Source organism: Molossus molossus, unplaced genomic scaffold (genome assembly GCF_014108415.1).
Source record: "Molossus molossus isolate mMolMol1 unplaced genomic scaffold, mMolMol1.p scaffold_m16_p_3, whole genome shotgun sequence".
In the NCBI taxonomy this organism is placed as follows: Eukaryota; Metazoa; Chordata; class Mammalia; order Chiroptera; family Molossidae; genus Molossus; species Molossus molossus.
The window spans coordinates 54,674,051-54,686,296 of NW_023425366.1; the positions used below are offsets into that span (position 1 = coordinate 54,674,051).

The following is a 12,246-nucleotide window of genomic DNA, read 5'->3' on the forward strand; positions in this document are numbered from 1 at the left end:
TTGGCTCCACTTATGGAGGCAGCAAAATGCATAGGACCTTTCTGTCACAAGAATCACCCCAAATGTGGGTCACATTTTTTAGTTTCGATGCTTTTGTTTTTGGGTGTGTCAATCCCTCAGCAATGTGGAAACCATTCATTCAGAAAGACATATTCCTCAAGGGTTGTGGAGAGCCAAGCTGGCTTTAGTATGTTTCTGGCTTTTGTGCATTTAAGCTAAGTCAAAACTTCAAAACTGCAAAAGGAAAGAAATCTTCAAGTCTGGCACCGCCCTTCATTCAGTCCCTTTTCCTGACTTGGTAAAATAGGATCACTAGCAGAACAGAAGAAAGACAAAAGAGATTTTCTTAAAAATATTTTTTTAGCCCTGGCCAGTTGCTCAGTGGTTAGAGCGTCGGCCTGCAGACCAATGAGTCACAGGTTCGATTCCCATCAAGGGCATGTACCTTGGTTGTGGTTCGTCCCCTGCCCTGGTCGGGGTCATGCGGGAGGGAACCAGTCGACAGAGGCTCAGAGAGGTTAGGCAACTTAAGGTCAGAAGAAAGTCGATAAGTGGCATAAAATTGGTGAACAGGACAAATAGCTCTGACCTTGGTTTCCTACAGAAGGGAAACTGGCTATGTGGGAAGGAGGAGCAAGGGAGGAAGCAGCTTTTCTCCCCTGTCCTTGGGTGTACAGTAAGCAGTCAACAAAAATGTGGAGAAGGCCCTGGCCGGTTTGGCTCAGCAGTTAGAGCATCGGCCTGCGGTCCGGAGAGACCCGGGTTCGGTTCCCGCTAAGGGCATGTACCTTGGTTGCAGTTTGTCCCCGGCCCTGGTTGGTCGTGCGGGTGGCAGCCACTCGATGTGTCCCTTTCACGTCGATGTTTCTCTCTCTCTCTCTTCCTCTCTCTCCCTCCCACTCTATCTGTGCAAAAAGTGGAAAAATGTCCTCGGGTGAGGATAAAAAAAATGTGGAGAAGGCATCTCCCTTTCTGGGCCCCTTCCTCTCTCCCAGGCAACCTCTGGCCTCAGTGTACCTGGGTGACCTCTATCAGAGCCCTGCCCCAACCTGCTGAACCACCCCCATCACCAAGCTCTCCACCTCACCATCAAGTCCCACCCCACCTTAAAAGCCCTATTCCTAATCCTATGAAAATAACCAGAGCAGCCCTGGCTGGTTTGGCTAAATGGTTAGAGCATTGGCCTGTGGACCAAAGAGTCTCAGATTGGATTCTGGTCAAGGGCACATACCTCAGTTTCAGATTTGAACCCCGGTCCTGATCAGGGTCATGTGGGAGGCAACAAGTTGATGTGTCTCTCTCACATCAATATTTCTCTCCCTCTCTCCCTCCCTCCCTTCCTTCCTCACACTCAATCTGAAAATCAATGGGAAAAAATATCCTTGGTTTATACTCATGTAAGGATTAAAAAATAGTAATGATAATAAATTAATAAAATAAAATAAAGAAAATTAAATAACCAGATCATTCATTCACTCAACTATTATTATATTACGTGCCGACTGTGTGTAGTGTTAATTCCTGGGAATGCAACAATAAGAGACCGTGTTTCTCCCCTCACTAAACAAGAATGCAAAGATATACATAAGAATGACCGTCTGTGTTGTTTAAAACACAGAAAGTAGAGATTCCAAAATGGCAGCAGAATGAATAGAAGCTACACAGACCATCTCCCAGGACCAAACTGGAATTACAACCAAAATAAAGGCAAATTGTCGAGAAAAAGCAACCAAAAAGAAGCTGGAGAGGACCTGTCTAACCAGGTACAGAGAGGACACTAAATTGAGCCTGGTAGGAACTGCAGAGGCGCAAGAGGGTGGGCTGGGAGCCCACAGAACACGGTTCTTTTAGCTATGAGCAGCTCCTTCATGGTTAACATCCAAGCCAGTTCCATAGCACAGAGAGCTGGGACAGAGCACTAATTAGCTATAGCCACTCATCCTGGGCTCTGGCAGGGGGAGGGTGGACTGGATTGGAACTGTGTGGAGAGACTCAGGAGCTTGGAGAGCTGGGAGGGCAATGGGAGTTTTGTGCTGAATCACTCCCTTATAGGACAGTATCCATGTTATTCAAAGAGCCCCTTCCCAGAGCCCAGGAGAGAAGCAACAACCCCTCCCTCAGGAATTTATCACCACCCAGATAGGACAGAAAAATGCAAATTGAGGCTCATTAACAGCCAGCAAGCATCTGCCTCAACAGCTGAAAATCCTCTTACCTTGAACACCTGAGGGATTTTTTTTTTCATTCAGTTGAGGGCTACAACCCAAGGTGCATCAAGTAACTGAGACTAATAGCCTCCAGGCAAAAAAGTAGAGGATAACTGAACCTTTCCTGAGCTTGCAAATCTACCCAGGAAAGTAAGACTTGACAGTGGTGTTTAACGTGGGTCCTCCTACACTCATCCAAACCCAGTAGAGCAGTGGTTCTCAACCTTCCTAATGCCATGACCCTTTAATACATACAGTTCCTCATGTTGTATGTGGGTGTATCTGCATGTGGGTGGACCCGCCTGGAGACAGATAGAGGAGTAGTGTCTCTGGTCCTAAGACCATCAGAAATGTGTATTTTCCAATGGTCTTTGGCAACCCCTGTGAAAGGGTCATCTGACCCCCAAATGGGTCATGACCCACAGGTTGAGAAGCACTGCAGTAGAGGGAGCCACAACCAGCGGAACATCAACACCCACAGGTAAAATTTGGCAGGCTCCAAAACCCAATGAGACAGACAAAGTGGTGAAACAAAGAAACAAACCCAAATGAAAGAACAAGAGAATTCTACAGAAGAAGAGAAAAATGAAATGCAGTTAAGTAAATTACCAGAGGTAGAGTTCAGAGTGATGATAATGAGGAAGATCAACAGCATGAGTAAAGTTATAGAAACATTGAAAAGCAACCAATTGGAAATTAAGAATGACATAGCAGAAATAAAGAACACATTGGAATAACTAGCAGAGTAGAGGAGGCCGAGGATCAGATTAGTGAATTAGAAGACAGGGTAGAAAAAATCACCCATTTGGAGAACCAAAAAGAAAAAAACAAAAAACAAAACCAGAAAGACAGCCTAAGAGAACTGTGGGACAATATGAAACATAACAACATCCACATCATAGGAGTTCCAGAAGAAGAAAAAGAAAAAGGGTTAGAGAATATATGTGAAGAAATAGTAACAGAAAACTTCCCTAACTGGTGAAGTAAAAAGGCATTCAAGTTCAAGAAGCACAGAGAACCCCAAGTAAGAAGAGTCCAAACTGGCACACACCAAGACACATAGTAATTAAAATGCCAAAAATTAAAGATAAAGAGAGAAACCTAAAGTCAGCAAAAGATAAGCAAAAGGTTACCTACAAAGGAACTCCCATAAGGCTATCAGCTGACTTCGCAACAAAAATACTACAGGCCAGAAAGGAATGGCACAAAGTAATCAAGGTCATGAAAAACAAGGATCTGAATCCAAGACTACTCTATCCAGCAAGGCTATCATTCAAAATAGAAGGTGAAATAAAGAGCTTCCCAGACAAAAAAAAAAACAAAAAAAAGGCTAAGGGAATATATTAGCATCAAACCAGCATCGCAAGAAATGTTAAAAGGACTGCTATAATTAGTAGAAGAAACAGGAAGAAAAATATAACGACAACAAAAATGGCAATGAATAAGTATATATAAATAATAACCTTAAATGTAAATGGATTAAATGCTCCAATTAAAAGACACAAAATAGGCCTGGCCAGTTTGGCTCAGCGGTTAGAGCGTCGGCCTGCGGTCCAGAGAGACCCGGGTTCGGTTCCCGCTAAGGGCGCGTACCTTGGTTGCAGTTTGTCCCCGGCCCTGGTTGGTCATGCGGGTGGCGGCCGCTCGATGTGTCCCTTTCACATCGATGTTTCTCTCTCTCTCTCTCTTCCTCTCTCTCCCTCCCACTCTGTCTGAACAAAATATGGAAAAATGTCCTCGGGTGAGGATTAAAAAAAATAAAATAAAATAAAAAAGACACAAAATGACTGGAAAAGAAAGCCTGACTCATATATATGTTGTTTACAAGAGACCCACCTCACAACAAAAAACTCACATAGGTTGAAAGTGAAAAGATAGAAAACAATTTTCCAAGCAAACGGAAAGGAAAAAAGAGCTGGGATAGCAATACTCATATCCAATAAAATAGACTTCAAAATGAAGGCCATAACTAGAGACAAATAAGACCACTACATAATATTGAAAGGATCTATCCAACAGGAAGATATAACCCTGGTAAACATATATGCACCCAACATAGGAACACCAAAATATACTTTAAAACTTCTGGAGGACTTCAAGGGATAGACTGACAGCAATACAATCTTAGCAGGGAACTTCAACACCCCACTGACATCACTGTATAGATCCTCTGGACAGAAAATTAACAAGGAAACAGAGACTCTAAATGATGCACTAGATCAAATGGATTTAATAGATATCTCCAGAACGGAAGAATTCACATTCTTCTCAAGTGCACATGGGACATTCTCAAAGATAGACCACATGTTAGGACACAAACTAAGTCTCTACAAGTTTAAGAAGATTGAAATCAGACCAAGCATCTTCTCAGATCACAATGGTATGAAACTAGAAATCAATTACAACGAAAACATTTGAACACATGGAGGCTAAATAGCATTTTATTAAACAATGAATGGGTTACGAAGGAGATCAAGGAAGAAATTAAAAGTTCCTCTGGAGCCCTGGCCAGCTTGGCTCAGCGGTTAGAGCGTTGACCTGCAGTCCAGACAAACCAAGGTTTGGTTCCCTCTAAGGGCACGTACCTCAGTTGCAGTTTGTCCCCAACCCTGGTTGGGTCGTGCAGATAGCAACCACTCGATGTGTCCCTTTCACATTGATGTTTTTCTCTGTCTCTCTCACTTCCTCTCTCTCCCTCCCACTCTATCTGAACAAAAAACAAAAAAATGTCCTCGGTTGAGGGTAAAAAAAAATTTCACAAATCAATTAATGTGATATACCACATAAACAAAATGAAAGATAAAAACCATATGATCAGATCAATAGATGCTGAAAAAGCATTTGACAAAATCCAGCACCCATTTCTGATAAAAATGCTCAGAAATGTGGGAATAGAGGGATCATATCTTGATCTAATAAAGGCCATATATACAAAACCTACAGCCAACATCATACTCAATGGACAAAACTAAAAGCATTTCCCTTAAGAACAAGAACATGACAGGGATGCCCATTTTCGCCACTCTTATTTAACATAGTACTAAAAGTCTTAGCCACAGCAATTAGACATGAAGAAAAAATAAAAGGAATCCAAATTGGAAAGGAGAAAGTGAAACTGTCATTATTTACACATGACATGATAACCCTAAAGATTCCATCAAAAATCTACTAGATTTAATAAACAAATTTGGCAAAGTAGCAGGATACAAAATTAACATCAAGAAATTAACGGCATTCTTATGCACCAGTAATGAACTCACAGACAGAAAAACTAAAAAAAACTCTCATTTACCACTGGGGCAAAATAATTAAGATACCTAGAGATAAACTTAACCAAAGAAGTAAAGGACCTATTTGCAGAAAACTACAGGTCATTGAAAAAAAGAAATAGAAGATATAAATAAGTGGAATCATATACCTTGTTCATGGATTGGAAGAATTAGCATCATTAAAATGTCCATACTACTAAAAGCAATCTATGGATTCAGTGCAATTCCCATTAAAATACCAACAACCTATTTCACAAAACTAGAACAAATATATCAAAAGTTTATATGGAACCAAAAAAGACTTCAAATAGTCAGAGCAATCTTGAAAAAGAAGAACAAAGTAGGAGGAATCATAATACCGGACACAAAGCCACTATAATCAAAACAGCCTGGTAATGACACAAGAACAGGCATATAGATCAATGGAACAGAACAAAGAACCCATAAATTGACCCAAGACATTATGCCAATTAATATTCAACAAAGGAGGTAAGAGCATACAATGGAAAAAAGACAGTCTCTAATAAATGGTGCTGGGAAAACTGGACAGCTACATGCAGAAAAATGAAACTAGATCACCAATTTCCACCATATACAATAAACTCAAAATAGATAAAAGTTTGTGGGGGTTTTTTTGGTACCTGCCCCTAGCGGAAACTGAACCCGGGACTCTCTGGTCCACAGGCCGATGCTCCAACCTGTTTTATAAAAATGAATAGAGCCCTGGCCAGTTTGGCTCAGTCTTAAATGTAAGTCGTGAAACTATAAAAATCCTAAAAAGAAATGTAGGCACCAAAATCTCAGACATGACATGTAGCAGAATTTTCACCGATACATTGCCTAGGACAAGAAAAACAGGAAAAAAATTAAGAAATGGGACTACATCAAACTAAAAAGCTTCTGCATGGCAAAAGAAACCAGCATCAAAATGAAAGGGTAACCCACTGCATAAGAGAATGCATTTGCCAACAGTACCTCAGATAAGGGGTTAATATCCAAAATATATAAAGTATTCATAAAATTCAACAAAAGGAAGATGAACAATCCAATTAAAAGATGAAGAGAGGACCTGAATAGACACCTCTCCAAAGAGGACATACAAATGGCCAAGAGACATATGAAAACAGGTTCAACGTCGCTAATCATCAGAGAGATGCAAATTTAAAAGACTATGAGATATATCACCTCACACCTGCCAGAATGGCTGACATCAACAAATCAGCAAACAAGTGCTGGCAAGGGTGTGGAGAAAAGGGGACTCTAGTCCACTGCTGGTGGGAATGCAGACTGGTGCAGCCACTGTGGAAAACTATAGTGTTTCCTCAAAAAACTAAAATTGAACGGCCATTTGACCCAGTGATCCCACTTCTAGGAATATACCCTAAGGAGCCTGAAACATCAATCAGAAAGAATATATATACCTCTGTGTTCACAGCAGCACTATTTACAATTGCTAAAATATGGAAACAGCCCAAGTGTCCATCAATAGATGAATGGATAAAAAAGCTGTGGTACATGTACACAATGGAACACTATGCAGCTGTAAGAAAGATAGATCTCTTATCCTTTGAGATGACATGGAGGGACCTGGAGAGTATTATGCTAAGTGAAATAACCCAATCAGAGAAAGACAAAAACCACATGATCTCACTTATTTGTGGAATACAATGAACAAAATAAGCTGATGAACAAAATAGACCCAGAGACATAGAAAGGAATACCCTTCAGACTGACAAAACTCAGAGGAAGGTTGTGGAGGGGAGGGATAGATAAAACAAAGAACTTATATGCATGTATGCATAACCAATGGACATAGACAATAAAGCTGGGGGGTGGAGGGGGTGGGATCAGGAGGAGGGTATCTGAGGGGAAAAGGAGAAACATCTGTAACAAAAATAATTTAAAAAAAGAAAGACAGAAAGGAAACCTAGATATTCAATGAAAGAGCAATGATCACTGTAATCATGGTACATACACATTATTGAATACAATGCACCTATTGAAATGGTACAAATTATACAGAAAAATTCACTGCCATGGAAAGATGTCCACACTGTATTAACTGAAAATAGTTAATAATACAAGAGTATCAAGTATGATAGCATTAATATAACAAGACATAGATCAGCAATAACAACAACAACAAAAAACAATCTAGGATATACCAGGATGTCAACAGTAGTGAACAGAGTTATAGGATTACAAGGGACTATGCTTTTCTGTACTTTCTGAACAAGCGCGTATCTTATAATGAAAAAAAAAAAAACATTTAAAATTTCTGTTTTGGAACAAAACAAAGCCACATCCTTGTTCTATCTCCTATTTGTTAAGCACTGAAGTATCTGTTAAAGAAATCAGCCAGTGAGAAATGAAATCCACTTCCGTTGTGATTGGTTTAAAACAGCCAGAGTGAACTACATATCATAGTAACTATGGCATAAAACTGGAAAATGTTTACTGTACTGTATCTTTAAAAATGGTTAAGATGGAAATTTTTCTGGATATTTTTACCACAATAAAAAAAATGATTTAACCTTTGTAATATTTTTAGAGTTTTATTTATATAAATAAACCTTTACTTGGTAGAATTTGAAACAAATAAAAATAAAAGGAGAAAATTCAAACAGCTACCTATATGTTCAAGGGGTTAAACAAGCTATATATTTGCCCAGCCCAGAAATTAGCTCTTATACATATTTCCTTCATCTCAGTTTCTGACATTTTTTTCTCTTTTGAGTTTAAAGAATCCCTTAAAACCCCAAGGTTTTCACAGTCATCCCCATAATGGTGGCAGCAAGACTCTGGGGGGTTGTCAGAAAGGGATTTCTGGCGGGTAGTTTCTCACAGGGGTTTCAACATTCCAGAACACGTCAGCTTCCACAATCAGCAGCGTTTCCATCAAAAGCAAAGTCAAGGGTCAATGTCCTTCCTTAAAGGACACATGGTACACACAGGGTCCAATTGTGAAATGCACAAGGACAGACTATGAACACACAAGGTATTGGACAACGGAGCTGGGACAAAACTGTTCTGGTGGGGAGTCCCTTTCTCACGAGGTTAGGGTTACTTTCAGCACCAAAGAATGTTGATCAAGTTCTCTGTTCTCAAACAGCAGTTGGATTCTTCGAATCATTCCATCACGCCACCCTCCACATGTGATATATTTTAGTAGGTTTAAGGTTAAAAGGTAAACAAACTCCACTTTCTGGCAGTTCAACAGAAAACAAACATTCCTAGATCACTTAGGGCAGGTTGTCAATCTCAGCCCTATAATTCCTTGTTGGTGGCTGTCCAATAAGTAGGATGTTCAGCAGCATCCTTGGTCTCTACCCACAAGATGCTTCTACCACCCACCCACCCTTCTGCCTTACAGATGGTGACAATCAGAAATATCTCAGACAATTGCCCTCCCCGGTCTGTTGAGAAGCACTGATTTAGGGGTTAAGAGCAAGAACCATGGAGTCAGGCTGTCTGGGTTCACACCCAAGCTCAAACACTGCCTGATGGATGTAGCCTTGGACCAGCTGGCTCTGTCACCTCATTTGTAAAATGGGAATAAAAATACCTACTTCGCAGAGTTGATAATGAGGGTTAAATGAGACAATTCAGCAAAGTTCTCAGCATAGAGCCTGACACAGGGTAGCCCCCTCCCCGACCCAAAAAACAGCTACCTGTTATCATCTGCATCATCATAGCCATCACCCTCCTTCCCAGAGATGGTCATTTCTCTTCAGTTCATCTGGTCAACATGGAAGGAGTGAGGATGGGAAAGGGAGGGGAATCAAACCATTAATACCCAAATTATAACAATATTTTTCATTTTTTGTTCTAGTGCAGATAATAAATGCATCTATTGAAGGAAATACTTTTAGAAATAAAACTCCTGCCCTGGCCAGTTTGGCTCAGCGGTTAGAGCGTCAGCCTGCAGTCCACAGAGACCCGGGTTCGGTTCCCGCTAAGGGCATGTACCTTGCCTGCAGTTTGTTCCCGACCCTAGTTGGGTTATGCAGGTGGTGGCGACTCGATGTGTCCCTTTCACGTAGATGTTTCTCTCTCTCTCTTCCTCTCTCTCCCTACCACTCTATCTGAATAAAAAATGGAAAAATGTCCTCAGGTGAGGATAAAAAAAAAAAAGAAAGAAAGAAAACTCCTAAGATCTGAACCCAAGAGAGCATCCTAGCAACTGGGGGAAAGCTGTTCCGTGTGTGCAAGCACTTCCAACGTGCCTGAAAGCTAAAGGCATCTGTATTTCCACCGAGGAGCAAACAAGAACTCGGAACACTCACTGGCACCCACAAAAGCCACAAATACCTGCAGCAGAACAGGGCTGGGAAAGAGGAGTTAAGCAAGTTCTAGAGGGGAAAAAAGGTGTAGAAAAATGAAACTTTGAAATTCAAAACGGAAAAGTGCAGGATGTGGGGGAAAAAAGTGCTTACTAGGTTTAAATCATTTTTAGAAGTTAGTTTTAAATCTCATCAAAATAAGGAGGAAAACAATCCTGCTTGTTTGACTTTATAAAAACTTATCAGCAAGCAGTTAATGAAACACAAAACCCCAAATCTGCCTGATTGTGTCATGGAGACTATGCGGCAATGGAGAAATCTGCCAACCTCTTTCCAAGAGGTGCTTTATGCCAGCCCAACCCCCAAACCCTGCCAAGCCACAGAATGCTTGACAGCCTGGTGACGGGGCCACAGAGCCAACTGACAACTAGATCCAAGTGTGCAGTGGGAGGGGGGGTGTGGGGGCGGAAGAAACTGTCCTTTACCCTCCTAGGTTTTTCCGACTGTTCTGATCATTAATTTGACATAAGACAGATAAAAGTGATGAGAGAAAATAACCAAATTTTATTACATACCTGCATACATGTGAGGTTTAGAGACAGAAAGTTAAAAAGAAGTTTCTGTGGCATTCTGAGCTAAGGATGAGGTAAGGCGCTTTGGGGCTTCCAAGGGGAGGAAGGTAATTTGTAGGATGATAAGAGGAGCAGATGTTCAGTAATTAGAAGTTCACCCTGCTCCATAGGTAGGTCATAAAAAGTTATTTCTGTTGATAACTGACATTATGGGCAAGCCCATCCATTTAAATATTTAAGGGAGAAGTACAAGTTTATCTTGGGGCCACAGGCTCTCAAATGCCTTTGGCTCAAAAGGATCCACCTGCCAAAGTAGCACATGGGGGTAGGGGTGGGGGAACCGATGTGAGCTGTGTCATCAGCTCAGTTGTGCCAGTAATTTTAAGGGGTTTAGCAGTGTACTAGGAAGTCAAGTGAAATTCTGTGTGCAACTCCAATGTATAAAACATATGGATGCACTATGACATTACAAATATACAGGGTGGGACAAAAGTAGGTTTACAGTTGTTCATATGGACAATAATTAATAAATAATAATACTAGAATAAACTCTGCTTCACATACTCAAAACTGTAAACCTACTTTTTGCCTCACCCTGTGTATTCACACAACAAATATTTATCAAACGTTTACTAGTGACCAGGCATTGTTCTAGGAGATACTAGTACAGTCCCTGTCCTCATACAATTTATATGCTAGTGAATTTATATCATAAAACTCAGCATCCCAAAATTCTACCCCAACTGAAACACGTCACCGCACCTAGGCTAAAGGCTCTCATCCAGTCCGGTCCTCTGCTTTTTCTGACATGCTGGCTGAGGCTCAGGATGGTTAGATGATTTGGCTCAAGGACAAATCCAGAAATGGGCATCAGTGGGCCGGCAAAACACACACCAGTTGAAACAACTCAGCAATCTGGAGGAAGGATGCGCTAATAACTGAGCCTTTGGGTCTCCCACTTCTGTTAACCATAGTGCAGTAAAATAACACACAATCAAAACAAGTAAATGAAGCCACCATAAATCGGTTTAAACGATGCTCTGTTGACCCTGGTAAGAAGGCAGTAAGTGTCTAAGTGTGTAATGCATTTTGAAAGGTTGCTATTTCAACACAGTTAAAATGCAAGGCTGGCTGGCACACGATGAGTTAACCCTGGGGTGGCCATAAAACTGAATGCTCTTGAACAGCTACAGGGTAGGGGTGGTAAATGCCCAATTTCCTGATGTACAACCCCCTGTTCTGAAAAGCAGAGAGCAGCAAAGTTCCTCCCCCAACCCACGTAGGAGGTCAACTGCTGGTCACTTTCCCTCCCTACACCACAGAAAGGAGCCACTCCTCAAAAGATACTTCTGACCTGCTGCCTGGTGACAAGATGCCTCTTTGAAGGGTACTCTAGCTCCAGTGGTTCTATGCAAGGAAGCAGTCAGCAGGATTTCACATAACCCTATCCTTTTTTTTTTTTTAAGATTTTTTAAATTGATTTTTAGAGAAAGAGGAAGGGAGACAGAGAAAGAGAGATAAACATCAATGAGAGAGAGAAACATGGAGCAGCTGCCCCCTGTATGCCCCCAACCAGGGATTGAGCCCGAAACCTGGGCATGTGCCCTGACTGAGAATCAAACCAGTAAACCTTTCTGTGCACGGTTTATACTCAACCAACTGAGCCACACGGGACAGGGCTAATCCTATTCTTTTTTTTTTTTTTTTTAAATCCTCACCGGAGGATGTTTTTCCATTTTGAGAGAGAGAGAAACACCGCATGACCCAACCAGGGCCGGGGACAAACTGCAACCGAGGATACATGCCCTTACCGGGAACCGAACCCGGGTCTCTCTGGACTGCAGGCCGACGCTCTAACCGCTGAGCCAAACTGGCCAGGGCTAATCCTATTCTTTATAAGGCACAGAATGCCCAA

General features: G+C 41.4%; 1 protein-coding gene across 5 annotated transcripts in view; it reads right to left on the minus strand.

Moving 5' to 3' along the window:
- Window positions 1-12,246, minus strand: part of SERINC5 (serine incorporator 5) — a 100,825-nt gene that overhangs the window by 52,647 nt on the left and 35,932 nt on the right. The window contains exon 1 of one of the 5 annotated variants that reach the window (XM_036279096.1): window positions 10,335-10,370. The exons of 3 other annotated variants lie outside the window; for them this stretch is intronic. In XM_036279096.1, the coding sequence (XP_036134989.1) occupies window positions 10,335-10,340 (6 nt within the window). In that variant the 5' untranslated portion in view covers window positions 10,341-10,370. Of the gene's footprint in view, window positions 1-9,147; window positions 9,200-10,334; window positions 10,371-12,246 lie in introns of those variants that run through there. One more of the 5 variants, XM_036279098.1, reaches the window with a different exon arrangement.